The sequence below is a fragment of the Macaca nemestrina genome, chromosome 2 (assembly GCF_043159975.1).
Source record: "Macaca nemestrina isolate mMacNem1 chromosome 2, mMacNem.hap1, whole genome shotgun sequence".
In the NCBI taxonomy this organism is placed as follows: domain Eukaryota; kingdom Metazoa; phylum Chordata; class Mammalia; order Primates; family Cercopithecidae; genus Macaca; species Macaca nemestrina.
In genome coordinates, this window is record NC_092126.1 from 121,344,685 (window position 1) to 121,369,646 (window position 24,962).

Genomic DNA, 24,962 nt, shown 5'->3' on the forward strand with positions numbered 1-24,962 from the left:
TTACCCTTTTTACCTTTTATTTACTTTAAGGCATTATTAATTATATTTAATCACTCTTGTGATCCTTCTAATTTGTATTCATTCCTAAAATGAATTTTTCCTTTTATTTCTATTCTTTTGAGTTATTTCACCTTTTCTTGAGTTGTATAATTGTGATTTATTTTGCTCTTTCATGTCTTGAATTATTTTTCTAATATCTTTTAGCTTGTTTTGAAATTGAAGTTTATAGTTTTGATGTCTTTCCAAGGTCTGTTTTTCATTATCTGTAAAGATACTATTCTGCTCCTTATTCTCTTTTTTTCTTAAAATAACTGTATGGATGTGACCTTGATACTTTTCTGTTGCTAAGTTTTATATGAAATTGGTTTTCCTGAACTTTAAAAAGGAGTCATGGTTCAGGATAACTTTTCTAATTCACAGAGCTCCCTCTTCTGTTGTTTTTGTAAAACGTTTAAAAGTATGGTGGCTTCCTTTCCCTTTCTCTACTTTTATCTGAACCCTTTCTTTCCTTGTCTCTATTGTCCCTGTTCTGCTCAATTTTGGTTCCACTCCCAGCAGTTTTCCCTCAGTTTGGAGCCCTATCCTGGAAGGTAGCTTTGGTTGGTAGGTTGGTTTTAAGAATTTATATGGCTTAGACTGTTCCAGCCTTTTTAGGAACTTACCCTGCACTGGTTATTGGATTGAGCCACACCATTCCCATTTCCAGCTTTTTTTCAATTGGCCTCCATACCATCCAGTGAACACCTAATAGCTATTTTGGTGTTGTCAAGTCCCCCAAATGCCCACTTTGTTTCCTTATGTATCCTTCTGCAAAGATGCTGATTCCATGCAGGTCTTGTGGCTCTTGGTGGTCTTCCCCGCTCTTATTTTGGGGTTTGTGTGGCTACTGTGTCACCTACTTTTGTTACAAATGTTTCCCATGGGATTTTGGTTTTGCTGTCTTAGTCACTCTGATTTTAGGTGGTGATTCAGGGAGATTAAAAATTTTTGTTGCAGTATCTGCTATCTACTTCTAATCCATTCTGTATTCATGTCTTAAGAACTACCCTGTATGGACTTAGAGTTTATGGCCCTTGGCCTGTGGTGTGTCTACTATATTTGTGCTTTATTCTGAAGCTTTAGTTCAAATGTTATTAATCTGTTGGTGTTTGGATATTGCAAAACCTATCAATGTAGAAAGAGTTAAAAAGAATCAGTGTGTCATTAGAATGGAAATGAAAACATTTACAGATTGTAGCAAAGTTGAAAGTGATGCAAAATGTATATATTTATGGAATGAATTCATCTACAGCAGGAACTTTCTGAAGGCCAAAGAGCAAATTGTGCAACCTGTGAAGTGCTGTTCCTGTGTCATTGAAGTTAATCAGCAAGAGACATGGAAAAGTGACTGATGAGACAGGGGTAAACCTTTCAGTTCAAGGATCACCATCAGTGCCTGATTGTTGGGAACTTCAAGTTTATTCAGGGAAAGCAAGGACTTGATGAAAGAATTAAAACCTTAAAACAGTGAAAGTGCTGCTGTTGAACTTTCGCCATAAGCCACACAGGGTTTTTAAATTCAGAGCTCGTTACTCACCTGTTCAACATCAAAGTGAATGTCTGGTGGCTAATGCAAATACTAGAGCTGCTAGGACATTCCTTAGGCTACTGGGAAAGACAGATAGTTAAGACTTTGACAGATTCTTTATTTATTTATTTTTTAATGTAGTGAAAACTTCTTTTAAGTTTTGGGATAAAACCCTGATAGAGGAAGGTTTATCAGCATAGAGGAGAAGGATATTTCTGGTTTTAATTTGACAAAGGATCAAGTAATAGATCTACTTGCTGGAAATGTACCGAGGGACTATAAGCATACTCCCTTTCTAGGCTCTTGCAAACAGTTTAACATTTATTTATTTATGAGACAGAGTCTCACTCTATTGCCCAGGCTGAAGTGTGCAATGGCACGATCTTGGCTCACAGCAACCTCTGCCTCCCAGATTCAAGCAATTCTCCTGTCTCAACCCCCAACTGCCACCGAGTAGCTGGGATAACAGGCGAGCGCCACCATGCCCAGCTAATTTTTTGTGTTTTTAGTAGAGATGGGGTTTCACCATGTTGACCAGGGTGGTCTCGAACTCCTGACCTCAGGTGATCCGCCTGCTTTGGCCTCCCAAAGTGCTCAGATTACAGGCATGAGCCATCACGCCCAGCCTAGTTTAACATTTTTGTAGCTTAGAAACCTAACCTGATAGTAAATAGAATAACTTCTATACATAATGTAGACGGATTAATGGTAAATTGTTTTACAAGAGGTACAGAATCTTTTTTTTATGTATCAATCTTTCAAAACAGCCAAGGGCAAAAGGTTAAATTATATAAATGAAAATATTTCTGTAGAGAACTAAACTAATGTGCTCTAGCTGTATACAAGTACAGAGGGTCAGGGGGATGAATAGAAGTTAGTGTGACTGAAAAGGATGCAGAAGGAAAAGAGTGGGAGTGATTGAGTTGTGAGGGAACCAGGACCAGATCCTGTAGGGCTACAATGGTAAGGACTTTGGATTTTATTCTAAGATATTTGAAAGCCATTAGCAGGTTGAAAGCAGAAGAAGGAGGAACAACTAATGTAAATTATATGTTCAAGCTAAACAGAGGCCAAAGGTACCATGGTATGCTTTGGACAGTAATATAGACATGTAAGAATGAAAAGAACCTGGGTTAAAATTGATGTAAGAAAAAAATTTTTTTTGAGACAGGGGTTCATGCTGTTGCTCAGACTGGAGTATAGTGGCGTGATTATGGCTCGTTGCAGCCTCAGCCTCCCAGGGTTCAAGCTATCCTCCCAGCTCAACCTCCCGAGTAGTTGGGACTACAGGCCTGCACCACCATGCCCAGCTGATTTTTTGTATTTTTTGTAGGAACGGGGTCTCACTTTGTTGTCCAGGCTGGTCTTGAACTCCTGGGCTCAAGTGTTTCTCCTGCCTTGGCCTCCCGAAGTGCTGAGATTACAGACATGAGTCACTGTGTCTGGGCCCTGATGTAAAATCTTTTAAGTTCGAAAATATGTTGTGGTTTTAGAGTTATATAGGAGCTACAAACAGGTGTTGATATACATACATATATATGTTGTATATATATGTACATATATTTCTTTTTGTTTTTCAACAAAGTGTTAAACAGTAATGAACCTTACTTAATGTATTCTTTATTTTTATTCTGTTCCATTTTATGTTTTTTTAAAAATGCTAGTTGCAACTCACTAAATTGACTTAGTAACCCACTAATGTATCAGAACTTGAAGTTTGAAAACCACTGTAAATATCATATAATTCCCTTATTTAACTTGCCCAGGCACATATTACTGAACATAACCTGATCAGAATCCAGATATTACCACATTTCCCAAGAATACATTTATTTAAAAAAAAAACACAAAACTCTCTTATACAATGTAACTTTAAGTTCTAGTGTAGAAAAGATTTTGAGGGTAAATATTCCTACTTGAAAGTATTGTCTGCCCTTATCTCCCAGGGTGAAATGTTAAGTCCTGTAAGTTTCAAATGTATTTAAAATATCAACACAATTTTCTTAATTAATGGTCTGTAATTAGATATACAAACTGCTAATCAAAGTAACAGTTGGTCTATTTTGAGTTATAAACAGAGAATGAGTCATTTATAGACAGCCTCGTGGCCTTTAAGTTGTCAGCTACGAATTAATGAAATGAAATGTCATTTGAACATTTTCTGCAGATTGCTTCTTAGTCTTTAGTTATATTTAATTTTGGAAGAGAGCTGTGGGAGGGGTGAAGGATAAATGAAATGTAAAGGTAGGTTGATGTGAAGTAATGAGGAAAAATGGCCCTTTTAATTTTCTTATTTGAACCCTTGCTTCTGTGTTCCCCAGTTCTGTGACTTTTGAAAGATACTTAATATGCGTGCATCTCACTTTTCTCCTTTGTAAATGAAAGTAGTAATATCTTTTTTTTGTTTGTTTTTGAGACAGAGTCTCCCTCAGTTTTCTAGGCTGGAGTGCAGGGGCACGATCTTGGCTCACTGCAACCTCTGCCTCCAGGGTTCAGGCGATTCTCCTGCCTCAGCCTCCCAAGTAGCTGGGATTACAGGTGCGTGCCACCACGCCACCATGCACCACCATGTTGGCTAGGCTGGTCTCGAACCTCTGACCTCAAGTGATCTGCCCACCTCAGCCTCCCAAAGTTCTGAGATTATAGGCGTGAGCCACCACACCTGGCCTAAAGTACTAATCTATTTATCATAGCTTTAATGTTAAGTGAGGGCCTGATGGCAAAAGTATATGTTGATATATAGTGTATTTGGTATCTTCTTACCTTTCTTCCTTAGGAAGATATTCAGTGAAAATGTGTTACTAAAATAAGTAGGGCTGAAGAGTGTAGAAAAATCCAAAAACAAAGGTACACCTTTTTTTCCTGGTGATTCTCTGCCTAGTAAGTCTATTGTGTGTGATCCCAGTTGTGCTGAAATTTTTTAAGGATTTGTAAATAATAAATAGTTAGGCTTCCTGTGCCTCCTGCTATCCTTTCCTTTTTTTTTTTTTTTTTTTTTTTTTTTTTGAGACGGAGTCTCGCTCTGTCGCCCGGGCTGGAGTGCAGTAGCCGGATCTCAGCTCACTGCAAGCTCCGCCTCCCGGGTTTAGGCCATTCTCCTGCCTCAGCCTCCCGAGTAGCTGGGACTACAGGCGCCCGCCAACTCACCCGGCTAGTTTTTTGTATTTTTTTTAGTAGAGACAGGGTTTCACCGTGTTAGCCAGGATGGTCTCGATCTCCTGACCTCGTGATCCACCCGTCTCGGCCTCCCAAAGTGCTGGGATTACAGGCTTGAGCCACCGCGCCCGGCCTATCCTTTCCATTTTTAAAGAGGGAGGGTTATCCAAGTGATGAGAAGCAAATTTGGTAGGTCAGAAAGTTGGTACCTTTATAGTTGATTCCAGTATTTTTCTAGTGTCTCAAATCTGCTTTGTCACCAAGAATTTAGTGAGATATATCAGTCCTGATATCAAGTTGTGTTAGCTGATTGATAGCTGTTAACTATAAGCATTACCTAAAACCAGTTGCCCTTGCCTGTGCAACAAAAAACACTTTCTTTAATTTAACCCAGACATCCTGGTAAACAAAGTGAGATGGAAAGACTGGGCACCCTGGCTCACGCCTGTAATCCCAGCACTTTGGGAGGCCAAGGCGGGTGGGTCACTTGAGGTCAGGAGTTTGAGACCAGCCTGGCCAACATGACAAAATCCCGTCTCTACTAAAAATACACACAAAAAAATTAGCCAGCTGTGGTGGCTCGCGCCTGTAGTCCCAGCTACTCGGAAGGCTAAGGCAGGAGAATCGCTTGAACCTGAGAGGCAGAGGTTTCAGTGAGCTGAGATCTTGTCTCTGCACTCCAGCCTAGGTGACAGAGAGAGACTCTGTCTCAAAAGCAAACAAACAAAAAAGTGAGATGGAAAGATAGAATTTTGTCTAGCTGGTCTTCCCTTCCTTTAAAAAAAATAGCTATATTCACATATAAGTAATATACTATAAAATTCACCTTCTAAAGCATACAATTCAGTGGTTTTGAGTATAGTATATTCAGAGTTGTATAGCCATCACCACTAATCTTAGAATATTTTCATCACCTCAAAAAGAAATCTTGTACCCATTAGTACTCATTCCCCATACCTACCTGCCACCTCAACCTTTTGTAAGCGCTCATGTGCTTTTTGTCTGTATAGCCTTGCCTATTCTGGATGTTTCATATAAATTGAATCATTATAATACATCAGTCTTTTGTGACTGACTTCTTTTACTTCACATAATGTTTTAAACGTTCATTCATGTTGTATCATGTTATCAATACTTCACCCCTTTATTGCCAAATAATATTTAGTTATATGAATGTCTACCACATTTGTTGATTCATTTATCAGTTGATGGATAGTTGGATTATTTTCCCTTTTTGGCTATTATGAATAATGCCAACATTCGTGTAGAAGTTTTTATGAGAACATGTTTTTAGTTCTCTTGGATATATACCTAGGAGTGGAATTGCTAGGTTGTATACTAACTTTATGTTTAACATTTTGAGGACCTGACAAACTCTTCCAAAGAGGTTGTACCATTTTGTGTAGCTGAATTTTAAATCACCTAGTTTTCAGATTCTAATTTCATATATGTTAAAGGAGAACCTTAGCTGAAATGAGTGGTTTGAATTAATAGGGGAAAAATTCACCTGCAATAGTTGGCAAAGCTGGAAGCACTTTTTTTTAAAGGACATTTGGAATTATTACTATTAATATGTGACTTTTTTTTTTTTTTTTTTTTTTTGCAGTTTTATCTTCAAGACACTAAAAGTAGTAATGGTACTTTTATAAATAGCCAGAGATTGAGTCGAGGCTCTGAAGAAAGTCCACCATGTGAAATTCTTTCTGGTGACATTATCCAGTTTGGGGTAGACGTGACAGAGAATACACGGAAAGGTACGGGTATGGATCACTTTTTTTATTACTTGTCTTTTAAGGGTTAATTTTTCATTCTCTTACTTGACATTACAAAACACTACATGCTTGTGAAAGTGATTTAAATACAGCATTATATGTAGTGAAAAATTAAAAGTCTCATACTTTCCCTATTGCTCGTCTAAAATTTTAATTCTAGAGTGTTAATTAGTAATTTATGTTCTTCATCACAGTTAGGAACCAATTGGTTGCAATGACAGCATACCCAACCAAGACAAGCTTAAACCACAGGATATTTATTGTTGATAATGAGACTTAATGAGAAATCTGGAGGCAGATAGGTTCATTTGTTCAGTTGACTCAATGATATCATCAGGGATCCAGGGTCTTACTGTCTTCCTGTTCTACTGTCTTAAACATTTTAGTTTCTCATGCTTTTGGTTGTTGCTTCATGGTAATAAGATGATGGCTGCAAGCCCCAGGCATCATTTTCCTCACACCAGTATCCTAGGCAAAAAGGATGAGATGGGGATAAAATGCCTTCTTGTGTGCCTCTCTTTTTATGTTGAAAGAACAATCTTTTGCAGAATCCTCCCAGCAGATTTCTCCTTAGGTTTCACTGGCCACATGGGTAGATCACATACATAGTTACCTACAGCTACAAAGAAGTCTGGTGAAGTTACTTAATCTCATGAAGGGGAGCAAGAAGATCTATGATTGACATAGATCAATTTTGATTTATTCCTTCAGGTTGTATATGCATTGTTACCCCAAACAAAATTAGAGTTCTCTTAGCAAGAAAGAAGATGGAAAGGCAGTAGAGGTAGGCAGCTAATAGTAGCTATCACAAGTATAAAATAAAATTTAACGTCTTACAATTTTTGAAACTGAAATTTCTTTAGCTAAATAAATGTAGATTGATCTTTGTTTTTACAATTCAGAAGCTTCCTGCCTCTACCTAGTTCACTGTCTACTTTATGACCATGAAATTATATAGCTAAATCATAAAACTAAATGGATAAAAACCATAAGTGTTTAGTTCTACTTTATTAGTTTAATATGGATAGTGCAACCATTTGGCAAGTTTCTCGTTTCATTTGTCTGAACATACTCTGATCTGGTGATACTGGTCAGAGTCATCAGGCTCTGACATTTTGCATAGTAGAGATGGTGATGATGGTGATAATGATAATGGTGATGATGCTGGTGTGTGTGTGTTCATGTGCATATTTATGCATATACTTTCACTGGTATTGCAACAGCAGTATTACTTTTAATGGGTTTTTTTGGCCTCCTCAGAAAGTTGGGTTTTGATATTTGAATTTGGGTAGGGCCAACATCTTAGGAATTTCCATTTACAATTGTAAACCAAAAAAGAAAGGTTTGTATTTTGGTGCAAAATATTGACACTCCTTACTAAGAGAATTCAACTTATATATGACCATACTGGGAACAGCTGCATTAGACACTCCTGTATCTGCTGTTGCCATATCACACCTCCAAGTCATTCAGCAAACAGTAAACCGAGCTCATTAAAGGGAACCCCGGCTGTGAGTAACCCATAGAGAAGAAGATAATTTGATTACATTGTCTTTCTCTCCAAGGAACGTCTGTCTGCTTGGCTTGCATTTCCTAAAGAGAATTATTAGGTGTTGATTGATAAAAAGGATGAGGTAATGAAATACATTTAGAGAATACTTAGTTAAGATAAGCGGGACTTCTTGGAGCTTTTAATATGCTAACATATATGCAGATTTCCAAGGAGGTGGCCATTATAGAATGCAACTCTTTCCAACCTCCTTTCCACTGTTTTTTCCCATCTATCTGTGAGGGATACTCTTTAGAAAATGCTATAGAAAGCTAAGGCGGCGGCCAGGCATGGTGGCTCAAGCCTGTAATCCCAGCACTTTGGGAGGCCGAGATGGGTGGATCACGAGGTCAGGAGATCGAGACCATCCTGGCTAACACGGTGAAACCCCGTCTCTACTAAAAAAATACAAAAAACTAGCCGGGCGAGGTGGCGGGCGCCTGTAGTCCCAGCTACTCCCAGCTACTCGGGAGGCTGAGGCAGGAGAATGGCGTGAACCTGGGAGGCGGAGCTTGCAGTGAGCTGAGATCCGGCCACTGCACTCCAGCCTGGGCGACAGAGCCAGACTCCGTCTCAAAAAAAAAAAAAAAAGAAAGAAAAGAAAGCTAAGAAGATGACCCTGAGATTCAAATTTCCTCTTAGTATAATCTTATTTTAGTAACATTAGATTTTTTTTTTGAGATGGAGTCTCACTTTGTTGCCCAGGCTGGAGTGCAGTGGCACGATTTCGGCTTACTGTAAGCTCTGTCTCCTGGGTTCATGCCATTCTCTTGCCTCAGCCTCCCGAGTAGCTGGGACTACAGGCACGCACCACCACACCCAGCTAATTGTTGTATTTCTAGTAGAGATGGGGTTTCACCATGTTGGCCAGGATGGTCTCAATCTCTTGACCTCGTGATCTGCCCGCCTCGGCCTCCCAAAGTGCTGGGATTAGAGGCGTGAGCCATCACACCTGGCCAGTAACATTAGATTTTTACAGACTTCTGTGAAATTTTACCTGTCTTTTATGCCAACTTTAAGGAGATTAGTTTAAAAAAAAACTTGCATCATTTAAAATGTTGTTTCTTTTGGTACTTACTGACTTCAAAAAGTTGACTTATGTTAAGCACGGGCTCTTAGGATACAGCTGTGTTACCAGTTGAGTACTACCTGTTTAAGGGTATACCAGAAAAAAAGTACTGATTTTTGTACTTTGCTAAACAGTGCTATGATAATCTTTTGTATCACTTGGAGAATTCTCCTGAAATTATGCAACACTACTAGATAACCCCTGGATCAAAGAAGAAATCAAAAGGGAAAATTCACACTATATTGTAAAGAGAGGAGACTTTTATGCCAAAATACAGTAAGTCTTTTAGTCAGGTAATATTAATAATCTTAAATTCCTTTCATGTTAAAGAAGAAAGACAATTAAGAAATCTGACACTAATCAGAAAAAAATCAGAAAACGAGTAAGTAAAAGAAATTGAAAAAGAGAAATAAAAGCAGAAATTAATGAAACAGTGACAAAAAATTCTGCAAGGGATAAACAAACCCAAATGCTGGTTCTTTTATTAATAAAAAGAAAACAGTGAACAAGGTAATTAATAAACCATAATGCATTAAGTTAAAAATACTAGCAAAAATATACAAGATGAGAAATGAGAAAGGAGAAATAAAACACAAATACAGGATATACTACAAGAATAATAAGAGAATCTTGTATAGCTACCTATGGCAAAGAGAAAAGAAAAAATTAGAGTAAATTGATGTTTTCCTAGCATAATTATCTCAAGAAGTGGAAAAATTTGAATAACTGATTGTTTTTGAAAGAGACTTAAAAGTTATTAAAGATTCACCATTGAAAAGACACGAGAAACAGAGGGATTTACAGCTGAATTTGATCTTATTTTTAAAAATAGATAAACCCTGTGTTATTTAAGTAATTCCAAACATTAAGATGGAAAGCTTTCAGAATCCTTTAAAGAACCTAGCGTGTCATTAATGTGAAAATCTCATAAAGATATAGATACAAAAAAGAAAACTATAATTAATTTTATTTATAACAATAGATGAAAAATTTCAATTAAGATACTAGGCCAGGGCTTGGCATAGTGGCTCATGCCTGTAATCCTAGCACTTTGGGAGTCTGAGGCAGGTGGATTGCTTGAGCCAAGTAGGTTGATACCAGCCTGGGCAACATGGTGAAATCCCGTCTCTACCAAAAAGCAAAGAATTAAATGGAACCCCAGCTGTGAGTAACCCATAGAGAAGAAGATAATTTGACTACATTGTCTTTATCGCCAAGGAATGTCTGTCTTCTTGGCTTGCATTTCCTAAAGAGAATTATTAGGTGTTGATTGATAAAAAGGATGAGGTAATGCAAAGAATCATCTGGGCATGAATCAACTGGGCATGGTGGCGCACGCCTGTAGTCCCAGCTACTTGGGAGACTGAAGTGGGAGGATGGCTTGAGCCTGGGAGGCAGAGGTTGCAGTGAGCCATGACCGTACCACCGCACTCCAGCCTGAGCAACAGAGCCAGCCCCTGTCTCAAAAAAAAAAAAAAAAAAAAAGCTGAAATGCTGTTAGGCCAGATACAGTGGCTCCCACCTGTAATCCCAACACTTTGGGAGGCTGAGGTAGGAGGAGCCCTTGAGCCCAGGAGTTCAAACCAGCCTGGGCAATAGAGGGAGACACTGTTTCTACCCGCTTCCCCGCCCCCCAATTTTTTTTTAATTAGCTGTAGGCATGGTAGCATGCACTTGTCTCAGCTACTCCAGAGGCTGAGGTGGGAGGATCGCTTCACTTGAGCCCAGGAAGTTGAGGCTACAGTGAGCCCTGATCATGCCATTGCACTCCAGCCTTGTCTCTAAAAACAAACAAAAGATATTAGTAAATTAAATCCAGAAATAAAACTAGGATAAACAACAAAGTAGGGTTTATTCCAGAAATGCCAAGATGAGTCAGTATCAGGCAATCTATCAACATAATCCACAAACTAAAGTAGAAAGACCATGTAACTGTATAACCAGTAGTTGTGTCACTGAATAACCGGAGATATTGAAAAGGCATTTGATCAAATTTAGGAGTTACTCCTAATAAAAATTCTAAATAAATAGGATGAAGAGAAAACTAAGTAAAATAAAAATGTTAAGTAAAATAGAATAAAAAATAGCAAAATACTATATAGCTGTGAAAATATATGGACTAAATTTGCATATATAAACAAAGATAAATCTCAAACTTTATCTCAAGCAAACTGTTGAAGGATTTGTATAGTGTAACCATTTACAGAAAGCATGAATGCCTGCAAAACAATACTATATAGTGCTTTTGAATACACTTATAATAAAGTACATTTGTATATATGTGAGTGATGGTTTGTTAGGACTTATGAAAGGATGTTTTTGGCATCAGTGAGTATCATACTAAAAACAATGGAAGCATAATTTTAAACCTCCCCATTGTACAGGTATTAAAAATAATGAATTAAAATTATGTGAATTGCAGGGATTTCTATAAGTATAATGTTGAGTAAAGAAAGAATCAATTGTTTTTATAATTTCGTTATTTAAAATAGTCTCACCAATCCCTATAAATACATATATGTTAGACATATATATCTCTAGATCTTTAATGTGAGTCGTCCAGGAGTGTGGGTGGGAGGGAGGAAGGAATAGAGGAGAAGAGGGAGCCAAATTAAAAGGGAGAGATTACTAGAACTACAATTAAAAAATCACCCAGTATGTAGGACATTTATGTATTTATATAAACTAATTTGTATATATGTTAAAAAATTTCAGAAAGAGTATATATAATATGTAAGATTGTGTATATCAGGATTTTGTTATAAAGGTAACATGAACCTAATGCCACTGAACATATTGGTTCCTATTAGTGTCACTTCTATTCTTAGCAATCCAAAACAATCTTTTTTAAATTTTTTTAATTTATAGAGGTGGGGCCTTGCTGTGTTACCCAGGCTGGCCTTGAACTCCTGGCTTCAAGTGATCCTCCTGCCTTAATCTCCCAAAGTGGTGGGATTAAAGGCTCGAGCCACTGGACCCCACCAACAATCTGATTTTGATGTTTGGCATTCCTTGTGTATGGCTTCAAGGAGAAAACTCGGTGGTCAGGCATGTTCACATAAGCTGCTCTATACTGATAAAATATTATTGTAAACAAAGAGCTGACATTCTAATAGATTTTTTAAAAGAAAGGAAGAAAGTGAGAAAGCCGAGGTTTAGCAACCTAACCACTGGCCACTCCTCTTTTCCTGGACCCACAAGCTGCTCAAAGAATGAGTTTTCTGGGTCACACATTATTACAGTAACCCTCTGTTGCAAAGCTTGGGGCCATTTAGTTCTATGAACACATGTAACTTCAGTCAGCTTTTTACTTCAGGTCTTCATCACCAATATCTTTTTCTTAGTTAAGCCCCTGTGAACAAAGGGCCTATTAAGAGCAAAGTCAATGGTGTATCTTCCTTTGGCATTGTGCTTCAACTGCACTGAATTACTTTTACTCCTTCTAATAGACCTGGCCTTCAAGCCCTTGCACATGCTTTTTCCTATGCCTAGAAACCTTTCTTGATCCTCAGGGCTGGACAAGGTGCCCACTCCATGCCCCTGTACTCATCCCTTTTATATGTTTACCACCCTCACTAAATTGTAAGCTGTGCAAGAGTAGAAAGTGTGTCTGTCTTCACTGTAGAATCTCCACACACAACCTGGAACATATTGGTTGAATAAATTTTAAAATGTCCTGTGAATCTTCATCCATCTTTTTTTTTTTTTTTTTTTTGAGATGGAGTCTCGCTCTGTTGCCAGGCTGGAGTGCAGCTTACCGCAAGCTCTGCCTCCTGGGTTCATGCCATTCTCCTGCCTCAGCCTCCGAAGTAACCGGGACTACAGGTGCCCACCACCATGCCCAGCTAATTTTTTTGTATTTTTAGTAGAGACAGGGTTTCACCGTGTTAGCCAGGATGATCTCTATCTCCTGACCTTGTGATCTGGCCACCTCGGCCTCCCAAAGTGCTAGGATTACAGGCGTGAGCCACCGCACCCAGCCCCTAAATCTCTTTTAAACCAAGCATTTCCCAAAGTCATCAGACCCTCAGATCCTTTTTTGTAACGCTTGCTAGCATTTTGGGAAATGCTGCTATGTATAGTTGATTAATACAAGTATCAGAACAAAACATTTTCATCAGGTTGCTTTAATTACTTGCCTGTTGCAAATCAAAAGGATAACATGTCTATGCCTGTGTATATCTAGTTGTCATAAAAATCACACCAAAGGCATGGTTGACTGGACTAGATCGTCAACTTAGTCAGACATGGGTTGTTTTTGTTTTTGTGTTTTAAACTGCCTACAACTGTACAGCAACTCTGTACTGCCCAGTCAGTATTAGCCCTTGGTTCATCTCATAGATTTGTGCATCAGCTCATATGCTGAACTTCAGGGTAATGTGTCTGAACAACAGAATTACTAGTGTATATCACAGGTTGTCACCTCTGGCAACCTGTTTTATTTATAGTTTTATTCTATAACTTGTTCCACCTATTTTTCTTTTTTAAAAAACAACTTTATTACCAAATTAAAGTGTAGGTATTGCTGGATCTTCATGTTGTATCATGCTCCTGTATTTATTGTAGGCTATTTATAGTGAATCTCTCGAGGAGCCATCCTCTAGAAATTCATTTATCATGAGAGAAATCTGTCTCTTTGGCCGGGCACGGTGGCTCACGCTTGTAATCCCAGCAGTTTGGGAGGCCGAGGCGGGCAGATCACGAGGTCAGGAGATCGAGACCACGATGAAACCCCGTCTCTACTAAAAATACAAAAAAAAAAAAAAATTAGGCAGGCGTGGTGGTGGGCGCCTGTAGTTCCAGCTACTCGGGAGGCTGAGGCATGAGAATGGCTTGAGCCCAGGAGGCGGAGCTCGCAGTGAGCCGAGATTGTGCCATTGTGCTCCAGCCCGGGCGACAGAGAGAGACTCTGTCTCAAAAAAAAAAAAAAAAAAAAAAAAAATCTGTCTCTTCTGTCTTTTGCCTGGGAAAGCAGAAAGCTAGGTGGTTCCTACAAATAGAAATGAACCCTAATGTCTTAAAAGTAAGAAACATCTTTGCACAGGAGTAGTGGGAGCTATGAAATACTAAGCAGGCATGTTCCTCAACATCTTCAGTAAAATGATTTCTGTACCAGATGACTCTGCTAAGTACATAGGTTTTTAAATTGAGAAGCAGATAATCCTTGATGCCCTCGAAGAGTTGAATCTAATTGGTGAGACAGCAGTTTCTGTAAATGATAAATATTCACAATGTAATGTGCTTAATGTTTTAAGAAATAGATGTAGGAGGCTCTGGGGACATCTTACTCAGATACTGAGCTTTTGGTGAAGGAATTAGAAAATCTGAGCCTGGAGACTAAGTAGCACATGGTCATGCAGCCGAGAGGATAAAAACATTGCTTACAGAAGGGACAGCCTGTGTAAAAGGCATGGGGCTGTGAAAGGTAAAGTGCTTGGAGATTGCAGGTAGCTTGGCTTTGTATAGGATATCCGTGGTAGCAGGATAGAGGATGAGGTCAGACAGGAATGAAGGAGCCCAGTGGTTCATGGCCATGGTTATTGTGCTGGGCAGAGTTTAGAAGACTGCCAGTAGATGGTTCTGTTTTTTATTGTTGTTTGTTTGTTTTTGTTTTTGAGACAGGGTCTTACCCAGCTGGAGTGCAGTGGTGTGATCATGGGTCACTGCAGCCTCTAACTCCCGGGCTCAAGCAATCCCCCGACCGTAGCCTCCTAAGTAGCTGGGTACAGGTGTGCACCACCCCCACCCTGCTAATTTTTAAATTTTTTGTAGAGACTGGGTCTCGCTATGTTTCCCAAGCTGAACTCAAGTGATCCTCCCACCTCAGCCTCCCACAGCGCTGGGATTATGGGTGTGAGCCACTGTGACCTGCCAATAGATGGTTCTTGATCTGTGTTAGCACTTTTATATAATCAGTAATGAAAATCAATATTGAATACATGGTGTTAAATTTCTTAATTTTAATGTGCATTTCCAGATGACAGTCATATTACTTCATGTTTATAATATCATCTTGATGATTAGTGTGCCTGATCATTTAATACCCCCAAATGCATTAGCTCTATTTTTTTTTTTTTTTTTTTTGAGACAGAGTCTCACTCTGTCACCCAGGCTAGAGTGCGGTGGCATGATCTCGGTTCCCTGCAACTTCTGCCTCCCAGGCTCAAGCGGTTCTGCTGGCCTCAGCCTCCTGAGTCACTGGGATTGCAGGCACCTGCCACCACACTGGCTTTTTTTTTTTTTTTTTTCTGGGATGGAGTTTCGCTCTGTTGCCCAGGCTGGAGTGCAGTGGCGCGATCTTGGCTCACTGCAACCTCTGTCTCCCAGGCTCAAGCAATTCTCCTTCCTTAGCCTCCTGAGTAGCTGGGATTACAGGCACCCACCATCATGCCTGGCTAATTTTTGTATTTTTGTAGAGACGGGGTTTCATCATGTTGAGCAGGCTGGTCTTGAACTCCTGACCTCAGGTGAGCTGCCCATCTCAGCCTCCCCAGGTGCTAGGATTACAGGCATAAGCTACCATGCCTGGCCTAATTTTTGTATTTTTAGTAGAGAGGTTTTGCCATGTTGACCAGGCTGGTCTTGAACTCCTGACCTCAGGTGATCTGCCCACCTCAGCCTGCCAAAATGCTGGGATTACAGGTGTAAGCCACTGCGCCCGGCCTAAGTTTTATATTTTTAGTAGAGGGGTTTTGCCATGTTGGCCAATCTGGTCTCAAACTCCTGACCTCAGGTGATCCACCTGCCTCGGCCTCCCAAAGTGCTGGGATTACAGGCATGAGCCACCGAGCCCGGCCTAATTTTTGTATTTTTAGTAGAGAGGTTTCACCATGTTGGCCAGGCTGGTCTCAAAGTCCTGACCTCAGGTGATCCACCCACATTGGCCTCCCAGAGTACCGGGATTACAGGTGTGAGCTACCATGCCCGGCCAACATTAGCTGTATTCTTAAAATTCAGTTTTGTTGAGATATAATTTACATATAACACAATTTTACATGTACAATTCAGTGAGTTTTGACAAATGTATATGGTCTCATAACCACCACTCCCCTAATCATGATGTAGTGTATTTTCATCAGCCTGCATTAGTTTTTAATCAGAGCTTAGTGAAATAATTATTTGAACTCTGGAAAATGCAATACAGTATTTGAAGAATAGAGAAAAGAGAAATAAAAAACCATCAACTTTCAAACCAGAAAACAATTTTTTAAAATTAAACCCACATATAGGGAAACTGTGCAAGTGCTACTTGCGGTAGTTTTGTCTCTTAAAATCTTCAGTAGGAAAAAGAGGAAGTAAGATGCAGCAGTAAGAAGCTGTCTACAAAGGGACTATATTGATGTCATTTTGGGGGTAAAGGAAGAAACAACTATCAAGAAAACAAAACAAAAATTTTAAATATTGAAATAGAAACACGAGACACTAGCAAACAATTCTGATACTTAATAGCAGAGAATTGTGGAGGCAGTTTCACTTGTCTGAGGTCTTGGTTTTCTCACCCATAAAATGGGAGATTGACTGGCATATTCTCAACTGTATTATGCAGAACTTTAGAGTTTTGTGAGGTGTGGTTATGTGTGTAATAGGTTGGGGAAAGGAAGATTTGGAATAAGAGCTATATTTTAAATTTGGGAATAGTCAGACTTATGTTTGATACTGACAGATGGGGAAAAGTGTATTTCCTCCTCACAATTTTATTTCCATATATTCAACTGACCTTTTATTGACTGTTATTATAGAATTGGAGATGAAGACACTTTTCAAAATAATTCTGTCCTTATTTCTGCCTTGCAATTGTGATTCATTATGGACAAGATGAGTTTCTCCAGGGTAATAATACTGTCGTTAAACCACTAGCTTTATTTTCTTTTTGAGAAATTGTTACTTTTAAGAATAAACTGTGTTTAGATATGAGAGGTGTGAAGTTTTATATTTTCAAACAATTATTTCATCCATATTATTTGTTTGTTTCAACCAGTTACCCATGGGTGTATTGTTTCCACAATAAAACTTTTTCTACCAGATGGTATGGAAGCCCGGCTCCGCTCAGAGTGAGTATAATTTAGTACTGTGAAGTTTTTGTGAAGTTTAGTACTGTAAAGAATTTAGTACTAATATTCTAGATGACAGTATACTGCTAATACCTGCTTTAGGACTATTTACATAATGTTAGAAAATTGATTAGTACTTTTTGGAATATAATACACTTAAGTTTAAATTGCTTTTTTGCTTTAGTTGCAATTCTAGTAAATAATAATGTATTAGAAGCAAAGATTATTTTGTTTCCAAATTTAATTTATATTTTGATGGATAATTAGTTGTTTTTCACAATGTTTCAAATATATAAGTTATTGGTAAGTGATAGCTTCATTCCTATTTATTTTCACTTAATATAGGACTTCTTAAACTGTGATCACTTCTGGTATTAATGCCAGTGTCACAATCTTATAAGACCTTGAGGATATCAATATAGTTGGTAGCTTATTTTGGTGGGAGGTTTTTGAAGATTTTTCCAATGTCCTGTTTACTTTCTGTATGAAGGAGTGTAAAGGTCGTTTAGAGGCAGACATTTGAAAGGGGAAAATTACCCATAAAATCTAGATTTTAAAAACAGCATACGTAAGTACATTTTGATCTTGGGCTTTTCAGAGATTATTATGATGAAGTGTTGAAGGGAGTTAAGCAATCTTTAAACTTAACATTTTTTATTTGTGGGGAAAGCCTTGAATGTGCTAGAAGCTTGTTTTTATACCCAACATAATATTTTCCTGTCTTTCAAAAACAGAGACAGTGATCTGAGGGTAGGAGGTTAAGAGAAAGCAATAAATTGAAGGAGAAGTAAAGCATTGAATAGGAAAGTGAGAAGGAAAGATTAAGCAGAGTGAGGCCCACCCATTACTGTATTGGTCTGTGCTTTCAGTAGAATCATTTATTTTACGCTTGTTAGAAGCTACTTACTTTTGTTTGTTTACTTTTCAAGATATCTGAAGCAAAATGGCATAGGTTTTAAAACATTTTAATTCATTTTTCTTTTTCCTTTTTTTAGTCCTTGGCATATGAAGTAATACTCTAAATTTAAAACAATCTGTTTTCTATTTGCAATTACAGCTTAATTATTAAAATTAAAATAAACTTTAGGAAGTTTAATATAATTTAGCTTTTAAGAGTCAAGAATTAAGGTTTTAGAAATAACTATTAATCAACTAATGATATATTGCTTCTTAAAGACCTTGATGTTTGTATTTGATAATGAGATTTTTCTTTCATGCAGTTTGAAAACTTTGAACTGTTACATAAGGAATCATGTGTGTTTTCAGATTCCATCTAGTAAAACTTGTGAATTTTTTCAAAGTCACTTGCAATGTATTGTGTCTCTGTCCTTTGTGTTTCTGTAATTATTTTCATCTTTGCCCATTTCCTTCTCATTGTTTGGCTTTTCTTATATGGTTAAATATTAGTATCACTTAAATTTTTGCTGCCAATTTAGTTGTACATAATCTAACTTTCTGGAGAAGATGAATTTTGAACAAGCAATTCTCCTTTTAGTAGAGACAGGGTTTTACCATGTTGCCCAGGTTGCTCTTGAACTCCAAGCACAGGCAGTCCACCCACCTCTGCTCCCAGAGTGCTAGGATTACAGGCCTGAGCCACCACACCTGGCCAACAATTTTTAAATGATAAGAAACAGAGAAACCTGGTCAATAATTTTCTAATGATAAGAAACAGAGAGGCCTGGCCAATAATCTCCTCTCCCCTCCCCTCCCCTCCCGACAGAATCTTGCTTTTGTCAACCAGGCTGGAGTGCAGTGGGATGATTTCGGCTCATTGCATCCTCCACCTCCCAGGTTTAAGTGATTCTCCTACCTCAGCCTCCCGAGTAGCTGGGATTACAGGTGCACACCACCATGTCCGGCTAATTTTTGTATTTTCAGTAGAGACGGGGTTTCTCTATGTTGGCCAGGCTGGCCTCAAACTCCCGGCCTCAGGTGATCTACTCCCCTCAGCCTCCCAAAGTGCTAGTAGGATTACAAGCATGAGCCACTGTGCCTGGGCCAATCATTTTCTAATGATTAGAAACAGAGAGGCCTGGGGCGGGTGGCTCGTGCCTGTAATCCCAGCACTTTGGAACTCTGAGGCGGACAGATTGCCTGAGCTCAGGAGTTTGAGACCAGCCTGGGCAACAGGGTGAAACCACGTCTCTACTAAAAATACAAAAAATTAGCCAGGCACGGTGGTGAGCGCCTGTAGTCCCAGCTACTCAGGAGGCTGAGATACGAGAACAGCTTGAACCCAGGAGGCGGAGTGCAGTGAGCCGAAATCAGACCACTTCACTCCAGGCTGGGTGACAGAGTGAGACTCTGTCTCCAAAATAAAAAAATTTTTTAAATTTTTAACAAAAGAAACAGAAATTGCGTATAATCCCACCACTCTAACACTAAGTAACTATTTTCATTTTCCACATTTCATTGTTAAGGTTTGTATATGCACATGAACTTTATTCATACTTCAGAATATACTTATATACAGGATAGTTTTTGTAAAATACAAATGTATATCACTTATGGAATGTGTTGCCGGATTTTTAGCCCTTTGTTTATTAATGAGATTGTTATAAGAACAGAAGATTTTATACTTGGGTCACTAAGAAAGGGGAATTAAAAAAAAATCCCTACTGTACCATTTGTTTCTATTTAGACTTTTTTTTTGGGGGGGAGATGGAGTCTTGCTCAGTTGCCCAGACTGGAGTGCAGTGGTATGATCTCGGCTCACTGCAACCTCCGCCTCCCAAGTTCAAGTGGTTCTCCTGCCTCAGCCTCCCAAGTAGCTGGGATTACAGGCGCCCACCACCACGCCTGGCTAGTTTTTGTATTTTTAGTAGAAATAGGTTTCACCATGTTGGCCAGGCTGGTCTCAAACTCCTAACCTCAAATGATCTGGCATTTAGACATTCTTAAGTTCATTTCACTATATGTGCATATATGCAGAGAAAAAGATACATACCCACAATGGTTCTCTCTGAGTGTTGGCATTCAGTAATTTTTATTTATTTCCTCATGATTTACTTCATAAATTTTCCATAATCAATATTTTTTATATTCAAGAAAAATAAATTATTGTTTAAAATGCCTATTTCAATTTTCTGGAGTAAAGTTGTACATAATTTAAAAAAAATCTTTACTAGGCACCAACTTTGTTAGGGCCTGGTGATGGGCTTTGGGGATATACAGGTGAATAGGTCATAGTTCCTGAGAACACAGATGTATAATCAAAGAAGGACAGTAAAGTTTATGTAGGCTCAATGAAGTCTGTATCATGGGTGCTCAGCAGGGAGGTGGGTGCTGGTCCTTAATATTCCATTTTATTCAGCATTTTAGTGTTTTTGTGACTAGTTGAATTAGACCGGTTCTTACAGTGTTTGCAGTTATTAAGGTGGGATCAAAATTATTCCTATTTTTTTTTTTTTTTTTTTTTTTGAGACGGAGTCTCACTGTGTCTCCCAGGCTGGAGTGCAGTGGCGTGATCTCGGCTCACTGCAAGCTCCGCCTCCTGGGTTCACACCATTCTCCCACCTCAGCCTCCCAAGTAGCTGAGACTACAGGCGCCCGCCACCACGCCCGGCTAGTTTTTTGTATTTTTAGTAGAGACGGAGTTTCACCATGTTAGCCAGGATAGTCTCGATCTCCTGACCTCGTGATCCACCCGCCTCGGCCTCCCAAAGTGCTGGGATTACAGGCTTGAGCCACCGCGCCCCGCCAATTATTCCTATTTTTAACTGACATCTGATCAGTTTTTCAGCAGCTTACATATGATTTGTCAGTTCAGTCTAAGAACTTTACCCAGTCAACCTCCAAGCTAGCCATTACAAGAATGGCCTCTAGGATGTGGAGTGATTAGCAGCTGGTAGAGGTCATGCATGGTAGCCTTGCTTTGAGTCCCCTGTACTCACCGCCAGCACACCTAGCAGTATCTTACAGGGCCTTGTAAATAAAATAGGGACTCTAGCTTCCTTAGCTGCTATATTCTCATGAGAGTAATAGTAGCGATAAAGTCCTATTTCCAAAGTACTGTTTTAAGCTCTTTATTCATATTAATATATTTAATACCCCCAATAACTCCATGGAATTGGTTATATGATTAGCTCCCTTTTTTTTTTTTTTTTGAGATGGAGTCTTGCTCTGTGTCCAGGCTGGAGTGCAGTGGTGCAGTCTCAGCTCACTGCAACCTCCGCCTCCAGGGTTCAAGCGATTCTCCCACCTCAGCCTCCCAAGTAGCTGGGACTACAGGCACGTGCCACCACACCTGGCTGATTTTTGTATTTTTAGTAGAGATGACGTTTCACTGTGTTGGCCAGGCTGGTCTCGAACTCCTAACGTCGTGATCCGCCCACCTTGGCCTCCCAAAGTGCTGGGATTACAGGTGTGAGCCACTGCACCTGACTTCATTATCTCATTTTATGCATGAGGAAGCTGAGACCTATATTGATTAGGCAATTTGCCTTTCAGCTGGTGGGTAGAGCTAGATTTTGGACCCAGTATAGTTTCTGAGCTGCTATACTACCTTTTTGTCAGCAGTAGTTATCAGGCCAACAAGGCAACTAGTATCAATTAGTGCCATCTATTTAATGTTTTGTTTTAAAGTGTTACACTGAGTTCAGTTTCATACATACATCTAAGTTTTCAGTCAGTTTCTGAGGTGGCTGGGTAGAGAAGAGGAATAGTAGTGTTTTGATTAAAGTTGTTCTTCACTGGAACAAGTTTCCAAATTATAACCTTGCTTTCCAGAACTTTGCTTTTTAAGACTTTCTGTATAGGAATGTTTAATTTTAAAAGAACATAATTTACATATTTCAAAATTGAAAATGGGAGAATATTGTTTTTTTTGTTTTTTGAAACGGAGTCTCACTTGGTCACCCAGGCTGGAGCGCAGTGGCACAATCTTGGCTCACTGCAACCTCCACCTCCTGGGTTCAAGCGATTCTTATGCTTCAGTCTCCCGAGGAGCTGGGACTAAAGGTGTGTGCCACCACACCCAGCTAATTTTTTTATATTTTTAGTAGAGACAGGGTTTCATCATGTTGGCCAGGCTGGTCTTGAACTCCTGACCTCAGGTGATCCTCCTGCCTCAGCCTCCCAAAGTGCTGGGATTACAGGCACGAGCCACCACACCTAGCCGAAAAAGGATAGAGTACTCCTTTTCTGTATAGAAATTCTTATAATCAAGTAATTCATATCCCTCAAAGAGCATTTAATACATTTTGGATTTGGAATTTGTTTTTAGAAATATATTGATATGTACAAGGTAGGTTTACATGTTTTTGTTTTCTAAGAATTTTATACATTTATAAAGAATTGAAAAATAGTTCACTTTTTTTTAATTACATGAAGGCAAATGTATAAACTTTGTGGTATAAGATATTCTGGTGCTCTCATACTCTATTTCCTCTATTGTCCGGATATTAGATAAAACTTCTAAATTTTACTTTTCAGTGTCATCCATGCACCATTACCAAGTCCTGTTGACAAAGTAAGTTGCTAATGATTATTTTTTCCAAACTGACTCAGCTGTGTTGCTTTGAAAATGTTTGTTTTTAATATGCTTTACCTAGAAATTCATTTCTCTTTTGTAACAAAATATGTAGAATGCATATAGCTATATAGTTACTATAATCTTCTGATCTTCAATAGCTGGAGAATCTAAGATGGATGTTTCTTCAGAAAAAGACTTTGTTATCTCAGTTAAATTATTCACTGTGTAAACGAGGAGTACCTGTTTTGTGTCTAGCCAGGGATGAGGAGTATTCGCTGTTACTTTTTATTCTGAGATACAATTCTGTCTAGAAATATGTTAAAGTTTCTACCTAAATAGTTCACTCAACATTTACCAATACAGGGAGGTAATACAGAAATACAGGCTTACAAAAATTGTTCTTTTGTTGTCTTTAAGGGTTACTTTTTACCTGATCTGATCAGAAACTTTGCAGTAATTGCTTGCTAGAAAGCATTTTTCTTTTGTTCAGAAATAATGGTTTATTCAATTATAGGTATCATTGCTAATTAGCCCCCCAAAATACATCTTTTGACATTAATGTGGGAGTCTAGTTTTCTTAGTGCAATAACTAAACTAGTGGAAAAAATATTTTACATTTTTCCTCCATTTGAATGAAGAGTGAAAGCCTGCTTGAAACTGAAGTTCTCTGTTAGATTCCTTTTTTAGAAGTAAAAGTGGTTAATCATCAACTTCTGCAATACCGAGAATTATTCAGAAGTAAATAATGGTACTGCTAATTTGGAAGTAAATTTAAGAAATAATGCCAACTCTCTGCTTTCTAGTCAGCATATTAATTAAAGTATACTTCCCAAGCTTAATAAGGACTGGTGCTATAACATCATTAATAAGCTAACACATAGGGGTAAATATTACAGCAACCCAGTAGTCTTTCTTCCTCCTTCTTCTCCTCCTCTTGCTCCTCCTCCTCTTCTTCTTTTCTTTCTTCTTTCCTCCTCCTTTTCTTCCTTCTTGTTGTTTTCTCCCTCTTCTCCTCCTCCTCATATTTCTTCCTTTTTCTTTCTTTTCTTCCTCCTCCTTCCTTTTTTCTTTTTCCTTATTCTTCTTTCTTCCTTCTTCCTTCTTTCTTGTTCCTTCTTTTCTTTTTTATCCTTCTTCTTCCTTCTTTCTTCTTTGTTTTTTTTCTTCTTCCTCCCTCCTCCTACTTATTCCTTCTTCTCTCTTCTTCTTCCTTCTTCTTCTTCCTTCCTTCTTCCTCTTTTTCCTCCCACCTCCTCCTCCTTTTTCTTCCTCCTCCTTCTGCTCCCTCTTCTCCTTCCTCCTCCTCTTCTTCTTTTTCTTCTTCCTCTTCCTTTTCTTCCTCCTCCTCCTTCCTTCCTTCCTTCTTTTTCCTCTTCCTCCTTCCTTCTTTCCTCCTCCTCCTTCCTTCCTTCCTTCTTTTTCCTCTTCCTTCTTCTTCCTTCTTTCCTCCTCCTCCTACTCCTTTTTTTTTTGAGACAGTTTAACTCATGTTGCCCAGGCTAGAGTGCAGTGTTGCAATCTCAGCTTACCGCAACCTCCACCTTCCAGGTTCGAGCAATTCTTCTGCCCTAGCATCCCGAGTAGCTGGTATTACAGGCATGCGCCACCACGCCCTGCTAATTTTACGTTTTTAGTAGAGACGGGGTTTCTCCATGTCGGTCAGGCTGGTCTTGGACTCCCAACCTCAGGTGATCTGGCCGCCTCGGCTTCCCAAAGTGCTGGGATTACAGGCGTGAGCCACCGTGCCCAGCCCTTCTTCTTCTTATTTATTTATTTATTTTTTTGAGATGGAGTCTTGCTCTGTCATCCAAGCTGAAGTGCAGTAGTGTGACACGGCTATTTTTTGTATTTTTAGTAGAGACGTGGTTTCACCATGTTGACCAGGCTGGTCTCTCGAACTCGTGGCCTCAGGTGATCCACCTCCCTCGGCCTTCCAAAGTGCTGGGATTATAGGCATGAGCCACTGCGCCCGACCCTTCCTCTTTTTTTTCTTTTTAAATAATGCCATGGTTCTATATTCCACAACCTTGAAAAAACCCTTATAGAAGATATTCCTTATAATACTCTTGAGTTCTAAATAGTTTGACTATGACTTACAGTGTTTAAACACCATTACTTCCCATCTTTTTTCTTAAAACTTACCTATGGATTTAAAGAAACATTGCCTCAGGCCACTGGACAAAGTGTTGTATTTCATGCCCCTGCCGTCCCTATACCACATAAAAATACCATTTTGAAGATGGCTACTTCTAAATGAATGAGGCTTGTTAAAATAGTAAAGAACTATTTAATGATGAATTTTAAAGGGAAAATATGTGGATC

At 38.9% G+C, this 24,962-nt stretch overlaps 1 protein-coding gene across 33 annotated transcripts in view; it reads left to right on the top strand.

The window, feature by feature from the left end:
- SLMA (sarcolemma associated protein) overlaps positions 1–24,962 on the top strand; it is a 180,010-nt gene that overhangs the window by 71,420 nt on the left and 83,628 nt on the right. For 21 of the 33 annotated variants that reach the window (XM_071091949.1, XM_011743035.2, XM_071091957.1 and 18 more), the window contains exons 2-4: positions 6,330–6,477; positions 17,092–17,164; positions 22,601–22,637. In XM_071091949.1, coding sequence (XP_070948050.1) covers positions 6,330–6,477; positions 17,092–17,164; positions 22,601–22,637 — 258 coding nt within the window. Of the gene's footprint in view, positions 1–6,329; positions 6,484–17,091; positions 17,165–22,600; positions 22,638–24,962 lie in introns of those variants that run through there. The other 12 variants (XM_011743042.2, XM_011743026.2, XM_071091956.1 and 9 more) reach the window with 2 other exon arrangements.